This window comes from Cucurbita pepo, chromosome LG15 (assembly GCF_002806865.2).
Source record: "Cucurbita pepo subsp. pepo cultivar mu-cu-16 chromosome LG15, ASM280686v2, whole genome shotgun sequence".
Taxonomy (NCBI): Eukaryota; Viridiplantae; Streptophyta; class Magnoliopsida; order Cucurbitales; family Cucurbitaceae; genus Cucurbita; species Cucurbita pepo.
The window spans coordinates 8026319-8044543 of record NC_036652.1 but is presented as its reverse complement, the minus strand read 5'-3'; the positions used below and the strand labels follow the sequence as shown (position 1 = coordinate 8044543).

The 18225-nt window shown below is 34.8% G+C and overlaps 4 protein-coding genes across 7 annotated transcripts; 1 reads left to right on the top strand and 3 right to left on the bottom strand.

Annotated features, from left to right (window-relative positions):
• The first annotated feature begins 3137 nt into the window (after positions 1-3137).
• Positions 3138-5201, top strand: LOC111811806 (E3 ubiquitin-protein ligase RMA1H1-like). Of its 4 annotated transcripts, none has more exons than XM_023698842.1 (2): positions 3138-3408; positions 4332-5201. In XM_023698842.1, exon 2 carries the CDS (start codon positions 4371-4373, stop codon positions 5034-5036), a length of 666 nt encoding a protein of 221 aa, XP_023554610.1. In that variant the 5' UTR covers positions 3138-3408; positions 4332-4370; the 3' UTR covers positions 5037-5201. The 4 variants fall into 4 exon arrangements, with proteins under 4 accessions (XP_023554610.1, XP_023554609.1, XP_023554611.1 ...); XM_023698841.1 differs by having other exon boundaries at positions 4327-5201; XM_023698843.1 differs by lacking the exon at positions 3138-3408 and adding an exon at positions 3421-4187.
• A 356-nt stretch (positions 5202-5557) lies between these two features.
• LOC111811688 (pentatricopeptide repeat-containing protein At2g20710, mitochondrial-like) lies at positions 5558-7795 on the bottom strand. The gene is made up of 2 exons (XM_023698683.1): positions 7411-7795; positions 5558-7026 (listed from the first exon to the last, which is right to left on the bottom strand). Exons 1-2 carry the CDS (start codon positions 7708-7710, stop codon positions 5794-5796), a joined length of 1533 nt encoding a protein of 510 aa, XP_023554451.1. The 5' UTR covers positions 7711-7795; the 3' UTR covers positions 5558-5793.
• A 2703-nt stretch (positions 7796-10498) lies between these two features.
• Positions 10499-12249, bottom strand: LOC111811763. Its single transcript, XM_023698789.1, has 4 exons — positions 12047-12249; positions 11724-11882; positions 10949-11167; positions 10499-10873 (listed from the first exon to the last, which is right to left on the bottom strand). Exons 1-4 carry the CDS (start codon positions 12218-12220, stop codon positions 10532-10534), a joined length of 894 nt encoding a protein of 297 aa, XP_023554557.1. The 5' UTR covers positions 12221-12249; the 3' UTR covers positions 10499-10531.
• A 1461-nt stretch (positions 12250-13710) lies between these two features.
• LOC111811724 (ethylene-responsive transcription factor ERF054-like) lies at positions 13711-15470 on the bottom strand. Its single transcript, XM_023698740.1, has one exon. It carries the CDS (start codon positions 15206-15208, stop codon positions 14048-14050), a length of 1161 nt encoding a protein of 386 aa, XP_023554508.1. The 5' UTR covers positions 15209-15470; the 3' UTR covers positions 13711-14047.
• Positions 15471-18225: the final 2755 nt, after the last annotated feature.

Here is an 18225-nt window from a genome sequence, read left to right as displayed (position 1 = left end):
TTCGTTTTTTTTTATTTACATAATTTATGTTCTTGGACATAAGATTGTTTGTTTATTTATTTATTTATTTTTCATAATTCAAACTTTGAATATCAAAATTTTGGTAATAAGATTCCATTTCACCAAATCTTATCCTTCCATCTCACAATTTATAAAAATTAAATCCCATAACAAACCACACATTAGTGATTAATTTATGTTTTTATTTTATTATAATTTTTATTAAAAAAAACATTTTAAGCTCTAAAAGTCAACTCACCAACCAATCTAACCTTCACCTAGTTTTCTTCTTGTTTCACACGATATTTAAGGGCAACCACTTTATAACGGTTATGTAATTCAACATTATCCATTTCTTTTAATTAAAAAAATAATAATACAAAAGTTGACTTTTGTCTCAATTGGATTGTTATTAGCTGATCTTAAAGTCAACTGTTCATAAATTTTTGGTTGGTCAACTAACTAACTATTAGTAGCTCATAATCCACCCATCCAATTTGCAAATTGGGAATCTAATAAGGTGTGTATTTTTCAAAATAATTTTTAAAGAAAAATAATACACGATTTTTTTAATCGAGTAATATAAGATAAAAGTAATTTAAATTGTTTACGTTCTCAATCACATATGACGACATTGTATATAAAATTGTGTGAGTGATATTTACAAACGTTCTATCTCTATATTTCTAAACAATAATATTCTAATTATCAAGATATTAGAAAAAATATATATTTATTTATATAAAAAAAATTAACGCATCATAACTTTAAAATATATATAAAGTAGTTAAATAATAACAAGACTTAGTATAAAATAGATATTAAATAGCAAAACTTATCGAGTCGTAAACGATATGTTGTATATATAAATAATTTGATTGGTTTAGTCGAGTCGACGGTGATAAAAACGTCGAGGTGGTGGTCATACTTGACAGTTAGCGATAGCCTTCGATTACTACGATAATGGAAAATTGATGATAAAAATTAAAACGCCGTCCAATCTATATTTTATAGTCTAAAAATCTTTTTTCTTTTTCTCGTAATAAAATTTATGTTTTTCTTTTAAATTTAAAAGTAAAAAAATTAAATTTTGAGGGATGATATATTATTTAACCTTCAAATTATTATTGTTATTTAATAATAGCATGACATGAAAACATATAAAACAGCTAAATGATAACCGACTTAACATATAAAATAAAACAACTTGTCCGTCACAAAAAAAATTATGTTTTTCATAAACTTTAGTATATACCATTATTAATAACAAAATAATAATTTTATATACTAATTCAGAGCTATTTTTTAAACTATAAATGATTAATTAAAATACCATTTGTTGAATAATTTAAATTAAAATGAAACTTAAATGTATATTTTTATAGGAATAGAAAATAAAACAAAAGTCAAGACCACAGAATAAAAAATAAAAAAACGATTAAAATAATTCGATGATTATTATGAATTTTTTCTTACATTTTCAACTTTCTTTTAAATTTTCAATAAATTTACAAAATTTTAAATTTTTTAAAATTAATTTATAGATCATATATTTAATAGAATTAAAATTTTTAATTTTGTATACTAAATATATAATTCTTTTTTAATAAGTATAAAAATTTAGAAGCACAAACTTAAAATTTACTAAATAAATTCATAATTTAATCCATTTGAATTAACATTCGTGTAAAATATATTAAATTTAACTCAATTCTAGGCTATTATTTTAAATGTCTCATTTTAGTTTGTGTATTTAAAAAAAAAAATTTAAATTTAGCTCCCGGGTGTGAAAGTTATCTTATTTATAATCAAATAAATTATAAAAATATAGAAAAAGTAATAAATGAAAATAACAACAAATATCTATATTTGCCGTATAATAAAATATCAAATATGATATATATGATAAACTATAATTTATTATTAAATATCCTTAACACTAATATATTAATAATCATTTAAAAATATTTTTATTATTTATAAGGTTTTCCCTTCAAATTTTTTATTATTTAACCAATTTCAATAATTTTTTTTGTTGACATATGTTCAAATACATAACACAATAAATTATGGTAAATTCAATTAATTATATTAATAATCCAACATTCTTCCGTAATTTCCTAATGTCACTATGAAAGTTGTACATAGTAACACCTTATTCAAACTTTCAATTCCTCATTTAATAAATAAACATTTTATTTTTAAAATCACTAATTTTTTTAACCAATAAATTCAAGAATCGCATTTAAAAATTATTTTTTATGACATGGTCATAACTACTTATAATTTTAAAATGATGTCATAATTTTGCTTAAATCACAATAAAAATAATCAACGGTCAATTTAATTTTGCTAAAAATGGAATATCCATCCAGAAAAGAAAAAGGAATTTATTGGGCCATTTTCTTATAAAAGTAATTCATAAATTTAGGGGAAATTTTGGGGTTATTTAATAATAAGCTTATAATATTAGGTATTTTCTATACAAAATGTTCCAGAAACCCTTTATTTTATTGGATTTTCACATTTTAAAAATGAATTTATTTATATAAATTTTAATTTTGAATTAAAAAAAAAAAAAGAAGAATACAATTAAAAATTTAAATATCAAATAGACCCGTAACTCACACCATTGACATGTTCGATCTTATATATATATATATATATTTTACTTAATCTTCTAGAAAGGAATCAATTTCAATACTTAGTTTTTTTTTTTAATTTTTTTAAGAATAGAAATCTTCTAGAAGCCAACATTTTTTTTAGTGAAATTAATTACCACTCTCTTCCATTTCTCAATTAGCTTTCTTAGATTCAGATTCTAATTATGGCCAATTAATAATTATTTGAAATTAAATAGATACTTTAAAATTTATTTGTCACAATTTGATCTATTATTTTTTTTAATCTAATTTTTGTATGAAAAAATAATTAAAATAATCCTATTTATCTAATTTTAATTTCCTTGATAAAATATATCAACAAAATTAGGGGAAAAGGTATAGAAACTTCCTGCTGCTATCGTAACGACACGTAGCAGTGAGATTTTCCTTTTCTTTTTTTTTTTTGAATTTATTTTATTTATTTGTTTATATTTTGTTGAAAATTAAAAGAAGATTAGAAGAATGACGGTGTTAAGAGTTGGCGCCTTTAAATCTCGGCGTCAACGTTACGTCTCTCTCATTTTTTATGTTCTTCAGTTTCTTCTTCTTCTTCTTCTTCGATCTCACATTTCGTTCTCGTTCTTTTTTTTTTTTATTGTTTCTGATAATTTTCCGTTGGAGCTCTGTGATTTTGCGGTACGAAGTTTCATATCCCTAAATTCTGCGTACTCCCTGTTACTGGCAACCTTCTTCTGGATTCCCGTGCCTCTCTGAATCGAAGCGACTAATTCCTGTTCGAAATTTGGTACGCTTTGAACTTGAGGATTTTGAATGTTGAACTTGTGTTTTCTTCTTCTGCGGAATAATTATCGGCTCATGTCTGATTCTTGACAGAATAGGGTTTTTTTCCTTTCGAATTGAAGCATTAGTTTTCATCTTAACGAATTTCTAACAAAATTTCATCGGAAGAAGATTGGATCAGTCATTTCGTGTTCTAATTGCATATTCACTTGATTTCTGTGTGATTAGCTTTTGAAATCCGTTTTAGATTGTTGGAAATATTTTAGAAAACTGGTTTAGATATGGATAAACATGTTTAAGAAGAGGTAATTTAGTTTAGAATCGTATGAGAGTGACTTCGAACAGAATTTTGGATAGCTATCCTACTTTTTTTATTCAAAATTTTTGTTGAATGTTCTAAGAGATTTCTTGTTGGAGTAGTTTTAAAATGTAGTATTTTTTAAAGATTGAACAAAATTCAAAAGAATTTTTTATAATTTATGATGAACAGTTCTAATCTTATGTCTTTATCAGCTGATTCATGCGCCTGTACTCAAGATTAGCTTGAGCCGACACTACCATGTTTGTTTAATTAATTTTCGGTATAGCTCAAGATTTATTTATTTTGGATCTGGATATGGATAGTTTCTAGCCCCAAAAAACTTTCCAGAAGGTCAACTTGCAAATAAGATTTAAATATCTGATTGGCCTGCAGCATTAACCAAGGGTTTCTCTTTATAATATTCTGAAAGCACATAACTCTACCTCTTATCTCCTTGCTCTTATCTTTCCTTGGGATTCAAGGTAATGATTTTTGTAATCTGAGAGAACCACAACAAGTTCATATCTGCATGTAAACATATATTTTCTCTGTTTCTTCAAAGATCTTGTGGTTGTTCGATCTTTCGATCCAATATTGATCTAAGTTTTTATGATTTGGTAGTTTAGGCTTCTCAGAAGGGTTGTGTTACAACAGAGCATTTGGAGATGGAGATTAACTCATTTGGAGAGAACAAGTCTTGGAAGTCTGTTTTGGATGCCATGGCTGACACTCATGGTGATGCCTCTGGGCTATTCGACTGTAACATATGCTTAGAGACTGTGAAAGATCCTGTTGTTACACTTTGTGGCCATCTCTTTTGCTGGCCCTGCCTTTACAAATGGCTTCACTTTCAGGACAGCTCTAAAGAAAAACATGGCCGGCGACTCCAGCAATGTCCAGTTTGTAAGGCAGAAGTTTCTGATGCTACTCTAGTGCCACTCTATGGCAAAGGTGGAACTCAAGACCCGTTCGAAAGCAAGAATTCGCAGCTTGGAATCGTCGTCCCTCGCAGGCCTAACGGTCCTGCTTGCTTTGAGTTACCAACGCCAACTTCTCACCCAACCTCTCACCCAGTTCCTCAATCTAGGCAAGGAAATTCCTCTAATCAATCAAACATTTGCTATGCTCAAGTGACAGGAGTGTTTGGAGAAGTGGTTTATGCAAGAATGTTCGGTGCAATAACGAATCTATATGCATATCCCAATGCATACCCTCTTGTGTGGAGCAGTAGCCCAAGGATCAGAAGGCATATTTTGCAGACTGATGAATCACTCAACAGAATCTGTATTTTTCTTTTCTGTTTCTTAGTTATCTGTCTTCTTTTGTTCTGAGCCATAGATTTTCCCTTTACTCTCTAATCCATTGTAAAAATTGAGTCAGAAGAACACTTAAATGATATGCAGATTGTGTTATGTAGGTGTGGCTGAGCGTTGGTGGTGATGTTGCCCCTTGGCTCGCCCTTATGTAGTTGATGTAAATAATAATTTTGTTTACCACCTCGTTTTATGGCCTTCTATTACTCTTTGTGAAATTTTACATCGGTTGGAGAGAAACAAAACATTCCTTATAAGAGTGTAGAAATCTCCCTCTAGCAAACGTGTTTTAAAACCTAGAAGTAGAAACTCAAAGAAGATAATATCTGCTGGCAGTGGGGTTGAGTTGTTACAAGTAATATTAGAGTCAATCACTAGGCGGTGTGCCAGCAAGGATATTGGGCCCCCAAGGAGGTGGATTGTGAGATCGCACATCGATTGAAGAGGGGAACGAAACATTCTTTATAAGAATGTGAAAACCTCTCCATAACAGCCACGTTTTAAAACCTTGAAGGAAAGCCTAGAAGAGAAAGCCCAAATAAGACAATATCGGCTAGCGGTGGACTCTTGGATTCGCCTATTCTACTAACAAAATAGAAAATGAAGAGGATTTGCAGTGGCAATCCAAATTTACATTTGAAATTCTTTAAGGACCCAAAACAAGTGGAATTTTACCAATCACGAGAAGAGCTGGTCTTGTGTTTCAACCATAGCCTCTGTCAACGATTTTATAGTGCTGAGACTTGCGATGAGCCTAAAAGAATTTTACCAATCACTACAAGTTGGTCTTAGTTCCCAGGATTTTGTGCACTTCTCCATCAACAGAAAAACCATCCATCTCCATCTGGTTTAGAATGTTGAGCACTGGTTTTCCACCTGCAATGGAAGTCCTCAGCGATCTGTAGTACATCTCCTTCGTTATCGATCCCGAGCTTCTGCATAGTTGTATCATTTCTTCCATTGTTTCTCCATCTCCTTGCTCTTCCAAGTAATTCAGACAGGCTTCCAAAATGTCTTGGTTTGGTTTCCAATCCTGCCTTCCAACTAACATAGCTCTCTTCAACATCTCAACTGCTTTGCTCATGAGCCCGTGTTCGACGTATCCCATAGCTAACACGCTCCACGTGCTAGCATATGGAGTTCTTCCCATCACTGCACGGTTAACGAGCGATTCCGCCTTATCAAAAAGACCTTTTCTGCAATAAGCAACCAGAAGTCGATTCAATACTCGAAAATCATAGAATGTGCACTTTGATTCCCACTCCTGGAAAATCCTTTCAGCCCCTTCAATATCATCAAGTTTCACTAGAGATGTGATCATTAAAGCATATGGCACATCTATTTGTTTAATTGTTGACTTGAACGTACTCCAAACCCTGTAAAGTTCGTCCTTACGACCTGCTCGTTCATAAAGCGACAGTAGAAACTCAAACGCCGATTTGTTCTTACGCGGTGGAATCTTCTCCTCCATTTTCTTCAGCATGGAGAGAGCCTCTGTTTCCAACCCAGCTGATAGATATCCACTAGCAGCAATTGAATAAATTCTCCAATCAGCTCTGAATTCAGAATTCTCCTCAATCCTTTTGAGGATCTTTTCCATACCAGAAATGTCTGCATTAGCAACATAAGCTGCACTAAGATTTCTAACAGTGTAGATATCTTGAGGTATTCCCTTCATTTCCATTTCTTGAATCAATAGATCAATCTTATGATGCTGCCCGACCTGAGCGTAGAGGTTAATTAGCACGTTATACGGAAACGACGTAGTAGCAAACCCCAAGTTTCTCATTTCTTGCATAATGGCTTCAGCTTTCTCAACTGATCTCTCTCGCACATAACTACAGAGAAGAGCGCCATAAGCATTAGAAGTTCTCAACTGGGATGATATACTATTGAAGTAATGTTCTGCGTGTTCCAGACCATGAACTATACGGATTAAATCCAGCCTCATCGCAGCATCGCTCGACGATAAATTAAAGTATCTTCGATCCGTCATCCATCGAGATATCTGGACAAAATCAAGACAGTATGAAACTCAACACTCACTTGAAAAAATGTTCTTATCACAGCAACTCTTAATGTTTTCTTCTGATGAGGATCGTTCGGAATACATCTCTATTGGTACGAGGTATTTCCGAGAAACCAAAAGCAAAACCACGAGAGTGTATATCATATCGTAGTGGAGAGTCGTGATTCTAACATTCCGTTCTAGCAATATCTCAAGTTTTCAGTTATGAACATGTACTAAACGAACACCATTTCCAAAATTAGGGCAAGAAGAGATAACCAAATGCTACGAACTGATCTCAGAGAGAAAAACCAGAGAACATTGAAACTCAATTCAGGAATAGAAAACAATAAGCTAAACAGTGATTGAAGCGGGAAAGCGAACCTCTAGAGCGTGATTGAAGCGGCGGAAGCTCTTCATGAGGCGAACAAGCGACTGAAGTTCCTGTTTCCCAATCGCTCGTCCGTCGCCGACCCACTTTTCCAGTACCGGAATAACAGAGATTTTAGGGTCTCGTATGGTTAAGATTTTGTCAAGAAGAGCAGGCGATGTGGGCGGAGGAGTGGAAGAGAAGAGCGGGGAAGGGCTTTTGGTACAGAAGAGGCAAGGTAATGGCATAGATCGTTGAGGTCTCTGAAGGAGATTGGGTATGGGCTTGTTCCAGCTTCGAAGCTTCATCATCATCCTCTTGATTCAAAGATTAGGGACTCCACCTTCTGCACTTCGATTCTGGATTATTGGGTCCTCATTTTTTCTTTTTCAATTTCAATTTTATTTTTTTAAATATTATATTTATAGCTTTTTTTTTTTTTTTTTTCGCCGTATTTTAATTTGTTTTAAATATTTTTCGATCAAAATTTGTGAGGATTCATGAAATTCCTAACAATAATGTCAAAATTTCAATTATTTTCTATCGAAATTAGCCAAAATTTATGCAATCGAATTGTGTACATTATCCAAAACTCATAAGAAATTGACGCTTGTCACAAAATTGAGATATTTTGCATAATTATATATTTTTTCTTTAAAAAAAAAAAACAAATTTATTTATTTTAGTCATACAAAAAAACCCAAATTTGCAATCTTATGAACAAAAAGAAGTTAAATTTAATGAACATGAAGGAATTGGGATACATTATTGAAAGAGGACATGAATGAAAGCCAGATCAAAATGAACAAACCCAGAAAGATACCAAATTTAATACCAAAAAAGAGAGCCCTAATGAATCAAAATGAAGTTTCTGAGAAACACAAATCCTGAAAGAAAGAACAGAAAGATTGAAGCTCGAAGGAGTTTAGGTATGATGTTGTTGATGATGGTTAGCGTTTGAAGTGCTTGAGTTTGTGCCAGCCTTTCTTGCAGGTTTCGCCCACAATCTTCACCCCTTTCTTGAAGATGGTCTTCAATTCCTTGGCCCTCTCCTTCACCTGCTTCTCGAATCCGCCCATGCTTCTTCACCTGCTTCAATATGTGTCTGTGTGTTTATTTATGGGATTTTTACTCTGTTTCTCTGTTTTGGGTATCAGTAGTAGGAGGAGGAGGATTCAGCGGCAGCAAGTGGGGTTCTTATAAAAGAAACACTGAAGGAATAATTGGGGCTGGTATTGGCTGTGCTTTGCTGGGCCAATCAAAACGAGATAGATGCTTAGATTTTTAACAATGGGAGTTGGAGACGTCGATAGCCACGTGTCCCGCATCCAAGGGGTGGAAATGATTGTGGGTTTGATCAGGAGGAGGGGACAAAAGAAACAGCTTTTTGATTGGACCAGTGTGGCAATATGCCTAAGTTCTAAGTTGTTTTGAATTGAAATTTAGAATTCCAGGAATCCAGGAATCCAGGAATCCACGAATCCAAGAGTCCAGGCCAAGCATTTTTTACTTTTTTTTTTTTTTTTTTTTTTTTTTTTTTTTNATAATAATAATAATAATAATATCTCAAAGGTTCTTTTAAGTTGGTTCGTTTTGGTATCTATGCTCAGAAAATATTCATCTTGGCATTGTACTTTCTGCGAAATCTCACGCTGGTTCGGGAGTAGAACGAAACATTCGTGTGAAAATCTTTCATTAGCAGACGTGTTTTAAAACTTTGAGGAAAAACCTAAAAGGGAAAACTCAGAGAGGACAGTATCTCCAAAAGCCTTGAGGAGTTTTAAAACTTTGAGGAAAAACCTAAAAGGGAAAACTCAGAGAGGACTGTATCTCCAAAAACCTTGAGGGGAAGCGTAGAAGGGAAAACTCAAAGAGGACAATATCTCCAAAAACCTTGAGAGGAAGCACCCAAAGAGGTCAATATTTGCTAAGTAGGATTAAACTGTTACAAATGGTATCACAACCAGACAGTCAGTGTGACAGCGAGGACGTTGGGCCTCTAAGGGCACATCGATTGGAGAGGGGAACAAGTACTAGTGAGGATGCTGAGTTCGAAAGGAGGTGGACTGTGAGATCTCACATCAGTTGAAGAAGAGAACCAAACATTCTTTATAAAGGTGTGAAAACATTCTTTATGGTCGTTTGTTGGGAGGCAATTAGATCTAGGCAAATTATTACGTGTGGAAAAACAAGAATAGGGAATGACTTTTACATGTGAAAAATCAAAAACATCATAATTTTATTTGAATTTATGGCCATTTGGGGTGTTGCCCATAAATTTGAAAGCATAATTGCATAGGAAGCCAGAGGTGATGAACAGAGACAGGTGGGGGCTAAGGCCTAGTAACATAATTGGTAGTCATTTCCTCGACTCTCCAATGGCCCCCTTGGTGTCGGTTGAAAGGTTGAAAGCATTGATGATGGCAACTAAAAAGTTTGCAACTTTAATATCATCAACTCAAGCATCTTAACAAGGAAATGAAGTTTAGAACAGTAAGTAATTCTCCCTCTTTCAAGTGTGAATTCAAGTGTGAATTTCAGCATTAACCTGAAAAGATCTCGAGGTGAATGCAACAACTCCGTTACTTTAACTTCCATCTAAACGTCACTCACTGGCAATGTGAAAACTTTTTCTTAATAGACGCATTTTAAAAGCCTTGAAAGGAAGTCCGAAAATAAAAACCCAAAGAGGACAATATCTGCTAGCGGTGGGCTTGGGCTGTTACAAATGGCATTAGAGCCAGAAACCGAGCGATGTGCCAGCGAGGAGGCTGAGCCCCAAAAGGGGGTGGACACGAGGCCTTATGCCAGCAAAGACGCTGGGCACCGAAGGGGGTGGACTGGAATTCCCACATCGATTAGAGAAGGAAATGAGTGCCAGCAAGTACAATGGGGAAGAGAACGAAGCATTATTTATAAGAGTGTAGAAACTTCTCCCTAGTAGAGGCATTTTAAAAACCTTGAGGGAAGGAAAAGGCCAACAAGAACAATATTTGTTAGCGGTGAGCTTAGGCTGTTACAAGCGACCTAGTATCACAGGATGACAAGGGAACGTAGTAACAAATGATGACAAGGTTATATAAAGCCAGCACAAGTCAAACGTGAAGTAGAACTAGGAAGAAATGTATGTAGTCATTAGGATAGGTAAGTTAAAAGAAGGGTCATTGCATTGTACAAGGAATGTATGAGGATTGAAGACCTTAAATTGCCAGTCCAACAGTACGAGCATCCTAGGACACACCCAATGATGAAGAGTTGTAAAGAATTTTCACCAGACAAGTGAGCTGCACTGAAGACCGCGGAGCTGACGAGAACTGCTTGCTGCCATTGCATCTCTGATGATATTGATGCCAATAGAAAGCCTCTGTAAACAGTCTCTTCCAAGAAGGGTGTCACAACACAGTACGCTATGAAGCATGCCGCTCTTGAGATGTTGCTGCTGTCAAGAATCTCCTTCAGCACAGGGCTGTTTACAGCCTGCAATTCAGTGGAACTATAAATAAGAAATCACATCTTTTGAACGGTAAATTATGGATACAGAACAATGCTAACCTTCGGTCCAACCACTGTTTCTGCAAGAATTGATGTAAGGAAAACTAATGACACGAGGAACCCAAATCCAAAAGCTGATGCAAACAGCCAATTCCTTTTGCCGCCTAAGTTATGAGCTCTAAAGAAGTTTCTGAATCTGTAGTTTGGTTTAGCAGTGACCTTTAGTAGAAGAAGGGTCACAATGAACTCAACAGTTTGAATTCCAAGCCTTGAGAGCGCCTGCATTGCGAATGAACAAGCTAGAAGTGAGCCAACAAGGGTACCAATGACCAAACGCAATCAGAAACAGACCAAACGCCGGTTAGAAATCACGACTCTTCACAATGATATGATATTGTCCACTTTGAGCATAAGTTTTCATGGCTTCCCCTTTGGTTTCCCAAAAGGCCTCGTACCAATGAAGATAGTGTTCCTTGCTTATAAACCCATGATCTTCCTCTTAATTAGCCAATGTGAAACTACTTCTTTCAATAATCCTCAACAACGCTAGCCTCCGGTAATGTTAAACATAATCACAAAGGCTACCAATGATATAAACCTCAAGCATTTTGAAATTCAAGCCAAACCCATCTTCCAAAATGCACTAAAGATTGAGTCATGCATTGAGTCATGGTTTTGTCCTCTTTTGGCATTTCCTTCCATACTTCCCCTCAAGATTTTAAAACGTGTCTACTAAAGATAGGGAGAGATTTCCACACAGTTATAAAGAATACTTCGTTCTCCACTCAAAGGATGTCACATGGTTTAGAAACATGCAATCCAAATAAGCACTAACCTTAGTTTGAGGATCAAGAACAGGTATACGCATTAATTGGGAAACGAAAGACAAGCTTCCAAAGCTCAAAGGAATATGCAAGCTGAAAATGTAAAGAGCCATTGTACTCCAAGCAGTAGCATTATCCCAAGGGGCATCCGGTGGCAGAGCAGAAAAACCCTAAATCAAATCAGAAAATCGCAGTCGGACTTCGAAATGAACACACACACACACACACGCACACACAAACAACGCATCGAATTGAAAACAAAACATTTCAATAAGAATTTCATGACAATCAGAGATCCTCAAAAGTAGAAACATAAAGAAATTATCGGATTCACCTGAGAAGCTTCATGGATAGTTTCGTTCTTGTTGCAAAAGCACTTCCACGAGGCTTTAGAATTGAATTTGAAATTCCATTGATGGGGAATGGAGCGTAAACTTGAATAGCCGAATCCTTCCCGCTTGGCGCTTGTAGAATGAAGCTGAGGCAGTTCCTGTATCAACACTATCATTGCGCTTGTAGAAATTGAGCCCCTTTTGGTCTTTTTATCCAATATATTTGGAATTTGGTACCCGAAGAACGAAATATCATTTCTATATCTTGAAGGATAAAAGAGTCATTTCACATACGGCCCATTCAAAATGGGCCCTCGCATCGGTCCAACTATTAGGGCCTGGGCCTGACTCTGCTGCACTTACTTGGGCCTCAGAACCGTATTTAGGTTTAAAAATTTAAACGAATTTAAAAAATGAAAATACATATTTTAAAAATAATAATATTTTATATTTATTTTCTTAAATGCAAAAAGTTGTCCACTACTTGAGGGGGAGGCGGAGGCCGCCATTCCAACTGAGGAAATGGAGAAAATTAATAATAATAATAATAATAATAATAATAATAATAAAGATTATTGATAAGCAAGAGGATTAAGAAATGGATTAGGTTTAATTAAATAAATAATACTTATACTATCTGCTAACAATATCATTAATTATGCCGTCAATGGACGGCGTTTCGGGTCCCACCCGTCCCTTTCACAGCATGCCCTAAACATTTCCACCTTATTTTAATTCGTTGAATTATTATTTATTAAATATTTATAATAAATTATTAGTCACAATTTTTCGTGATGGAAGTCATGCAACGACAACATCCGAGGAGAATAAAGTAATTAATATACCCAAACATAAAACCAAGAAAATGTTCTAAAACATTTTTTCTTTTATTAATAGTTAAATTTTTAACTATTTTATTTTTTAAAATTATATTTATTTATTATAATTCTTTGATTTCTTTTTCCCTTCTTGAATACATTTATGAAAATTCGACAATGAAGTAAGAAAATTACAGGTAACAAAAGGACAAAGATTAAGATCCGTGTTTCTCAATATTACGTGATAACTTGACCAATTTGACTTACCCAACTCGAACCATACAAGTTGAGTTGGGTTAAGATCTTTTTCGGTTTAGAATTGGGTTGAATTTTTTTAAAATAAAAAACTCGGGCCACTTTGTGGGTTGACAATTCTTTGGTCAGGTCAACTCAACCAACCTAAAAATAGGAGTACAACCCAACCTAACTCTATTCTATTTTACAAAGTTTTTGACTTTGTTGAATAGAAGAAGTGGTCGCGACGAAAGAGTGTCGCAGCTGGGCTTGCAAGTCCCACCCAGAGGGGTGCACCAGTTTGTGTGATTTTCCGAGGAAACACACATTGAGGCCAAGTTGGCCACAACAGGGCAAAGTGCCTCTTTTAAGTCCATAGTCGTTTGGTGAGTGTCTGCAGAGAGAGTCAGCCTCACCTACAGCTATGGCAAACACTGAATAGCCACGTCTACATTGCGAGTCTCGGTGGGCGAGTCCAAGATGGGCGAACAACATAAATAGGTTTGAAGGGGGATAGCCGTAGATAGTAGTACCAAGCCAAAGTTGAGGCAAGTTCACCCAACAACTGACGAGAAGAATTAGACGGGACATAAATGGAGAGGGTAGAGATGGTGTATAAAAAGAGAGGGAACATAAAATACAAGGAAAACCCTAAAAGGCACCATGGAAAGCCCAAAAACAAAGGGTTTCCATGGAAGAAAGACGCACCAAACTAGGAAGGGGAAAGAGATCAAAATAGCGTCTCAAAGCCCCTCGTTAGCTGGTTCTTCGAAATGCACTAAGACAAACAAACAAACATAAAATCAAGAACCCTAACAAAGATTCCATCTTTATGATGCCTAAACCATTGGATTGGTCTTCCAAAAACATGCGACCGTGTCGGACTGCTACCCCCGACAGATCCAATGGACTAAAAATTCATAGAAGAAGAAGAAGAAGAAATCTAAATTTTCAATCTTGATCTTTCCATAAGAACAGCTTCATCGGAGCGGAGGAAGACGATGACGAAGCCGATTCAGAATTCTCTACCTTGTTCTGATTATCATCGGAGTCCTTAATCTGTGGCTGATTTGATGAACCAAAAGGGAATTGTGATTGAAGAACCAAATTGTTTGTTGGGTCTAAATGATCCCAAACAGCGCTTCCCGGACCCCACCCTGCCGGAATTGCATTAAACCAAGCCTCTTCCATTTCTCCCCAAACCATCTCCGGCGCCTCCGATGCGCCACCGCTCTCAGCCAACTGCTCATCCGGTTTCTCTTCCTCCGACGGCGGAAGAACGACAGCGCTGTCTTCATGAGCCTCCTCTGTAATTGGATTAGTGTGCTCTGTTTTCGGCTCTGTTTTTGGATTGTTTTTGTTGAGGAAACGTTCGGGGAAATTGAGTCGAGCATTTTCGCCTCGTAATTTGAAGGCCTCGCGATCGTAAGCCATGGCGGCGTCTTCGGCGGTGTCGAAGGTTCCTAGCCAAAGGCGAGTTCGATTACGAGGGAGACGAATCTCAGCCACCCATTTCCCCCAATGCCGCTGCCTAACTCCTCTGTAAAGCTTGGTGGCGCTTAAGGGCTGCACCGGCGGTCCAAACAAATGACACCCATCTGGCCCCATTCTGCTCATCATCATAGCTCTCCCTCTCGGACTCAAATGAAAAGCATCACTCCAATACTTGAAAAGTCTCTGCTGGGTAGCCACCGGGTCGCCGCCACCGAGGAAGTACGGTGGATAACCGATCCCCTGTTGTTGATTGGAACTAAAAGAAATCATCTGCTGCTCCGGCGACCCAAACGCCGGAAAATGAGAGGAAGAAGAAGAAGAAGAAGAAGAGGAAGAAGAAATGAACTGGGTTGTTGTTGTTGATTGCTGAGATGCTTGAAAATCAAAAGGAAATTGGATCTTAGAAGGAGGAGAAACAGAAACAGGGGATTGAAGAAATGGGTTTTGAAAATCTGAACTACAGAATTTCTTGAGAGGTCTTCTGGACAAGAAAGCATCATCTAAAACAGGCTTCCATTGTTCTTTACCTTTGTCGATCTTCTTCTTTGAAAATTTCAGTTGTGGGGTTCTTTCATCAAGAACCATCTTCGATTTCCCTGTTTTCTTATCCTCCGCCATGGATGGAAACAGAGCAGTTTCTAAGCTCACACCTCCCGCTCGCAAACTTGCAGGAAACAGAGAATTCGAGAGTGAAATGGAATTGAATCGGATTAAGAAAAAACAGAGTCGGATGAGCAACCCATATAAGGAAGCAAAAGAGCAAGCGAGCGGCGGAGCGGGGGCGGTGATATGGAAGTAGACGGCGGCGGATGCGGTGGCGTGTTGGGAATGTGAGTAGAAGAAGAAATGGGGTAAGTTTATAAGTTGAATGAGAGAAGAGAAAAAGATTTGAAGTTTGTGTTTTTCTGGTGAATGGAAGAGAGAGAATATGTTTAAGTGTTGTGGTTGGTCAGCTACGAGGCGGCCCCACAAACCCATTTATTCCAATTCCCAAGTGTCTTTCCTTGCACTTCAATTCTTTTCCTATTTTCTTTTTTTTTTTAATCATAGATTAATTTACTCTATTTTCTCTATAAAACAATATTCATCCACCCATAATAATAATAATAATAATAATAAATTCATTAATATCCTTCAATTTTTTTAAAAAATTAAATATATTATGTTAAAAAAAAAATATTGATGAAATTTATTTTTATAAAAAAAAAATTATTGATGAAAATTGTCTATTGACATTTCATAAATTATATCTAAATTTTTTAATGTTAATTTTAAAAGTTTATTAATATTTTTGAAATGAGGCGAAAATAGTTTTGAATTTTGGATAAAGAATTTAAAGTAAATCTAATATTTTGTAATTTTTTAGAATTTTTTTAATTAAGTAATTACTTTTTATCTATTGAATTATGTTTATTTTATTTTAAAAGATGATTAAATTATCTTATAAAAATCATTACAAATTTAAATTATATGAATTACAAGGTTGAAAGCTGATTGGGTATAAATTAAATTAGAAAATTAAATAATGAGTGATTAAAGTATTTTTTTAATTTTTTTTAATTTAGTTTATATTAAAAAAAAATTGTAAAATTAACAAAAATAGTTAAATATGAAATTAGATAAGTTAAATTAATTTGAAAATAAAACGGGGTTTTGAAAGAGTAAATATTTAATGTGTGATGGAAGTGCTCCCACGCGCCCCGCCCCCTATGCTACTTTCGGTGATTCCGTCTTTCTCTCTCTCATAAAAATAATAATTTAAAAATACAAAGTCAAATGGGTGTTCTTTGTGGAGCCCAAAAGTCAACAACATTACAAACTATGTCGGTGTTTACGGACACGTGTCGGTCATTCATTCTTGACTTTTTCTTCCGGGCTAACTAACTACAAAATATCTTGCCCTATCCTTGTCTCTTTGTGTTCTTGCCATATATTCGATAAGTATGGTTTTATTTTTTAATCAAATTTAGTGCTTTGACTTACGTACAAATGTTATCTTTAAAAACTTAAATAAATAATATTTTATATTTGACTAACAATTAAAATATTTGCTATTGCCAACAATATAGACGTTGACGGGAAAGGGTGATAAAGGAGAAGCCTTTCTCATACATATCTCCTATCTCTTACTTTAATCGGGATAGGAATTTCCCAAGCGGAATTCGTTGGAATAGGTGTATATTTTTTAAACAAATATTCATTTCAAAGACGTAAAATATAATTCGAACAAGATTGAGGGTAGGAACATAGACGGAGAAATATAATCTTTTTCATCAGCTTCATTTAGCTAATGCGGATTACTCACCTCGTTGAAAATGGATCTCCTTGAATTAAATAGACTTTCTAAAAGTCAAATGTGGTGTAAGGTATACGAAGAGGTAGAATACGGTAATATTAAGAGGTTATTAGAAAAAAAGAACACTATAGAAACGTTCAAACGTGATAATTTCAATTCAAAATTTCTTTATAAGTCTTCTCCTTCTCGAACACAACACGTCATACCTAAACGATTTTACTAAAAAAATTTAATAAATATATATATTTCATACATTAAAATATATATTTGATAGCCATAGTATGCCTTTACAAATTAATTGCAACAGCCAAAAAGAGAATTTATTTGTTTTTGTTTTGTTATTTTATTTTAATAAAAAAAAAATAGAGAATTTTGAAAAAGCCAAATTCCATCCTTTTCAAATAAGAGAAAATAATAAGTATTTGCAAAATATCAAAACTCGTGAATGAGACCATAAGCCGCGTACATAAATCTCTTTCAAATGGAGCAAGATTTTTCCAAAAATAAATAATAAATAAATAAATAAAACAAATTCAATGCTCAAAATTAATTTTTATTATTTCACGAAAATAAATATATATTTTAGAAACTAATTTAATTTTTGTCTAAAAAAACTATATATATATATATAATATTATATTATTATTGAGAGTGTCGTTGTTTGTGTCGCTTGATTAGAACGAGTATTGATGAACAAGTATGAATATACAAAAATATCTAAACTTTGGCATCTTAGAGTTAATGGCGGAATCCAATGGCATTCCTCTTATCATTCCAAACAAGTTGCTAGAAACAAACCCATTAAAATATGAATCTTCCTTAGAACACCAAATTCAATTTAAAAAAAAAAACACAGTCCAAGTCAACTCCATTTCAGCTGGAAAGCTTCAACTTTAATCCATCATAAACAACGCCATTAATATATATAGTTATCTTGTCATTGGCCGTCTTTCTTTCTCTTTCTACTTCAAAGAAGCTTGTAGGTTGTGTGAAATCTCACATCGGTTAGAGAGGGGAATGAAACATTCTTCATAAAGATGTGAAAACCTATTCTACAAGTGGTGGACTTGGTATCAGAGCCAGACACTGATTAATGTGCTAGCAAGGATGCTAAGCCTTCATAAAGGGTGTTTGTGAGATCCCACGTCGGTTAGAGACGGAAACAAAACATTTCTTATAAAGGTGTGAAAACCTCTCACTAGCATACGCGTTTTTAAAACCGTGAGGCTGACGACAATACGTAACGGGGCAAAGCAGATAATTTCCACTAGTGGTGGGTTTGAGCGGTTGCAAATGATATTAGAGTTAGACACTGAGCAGTGTGTCAACGAGGACGCTG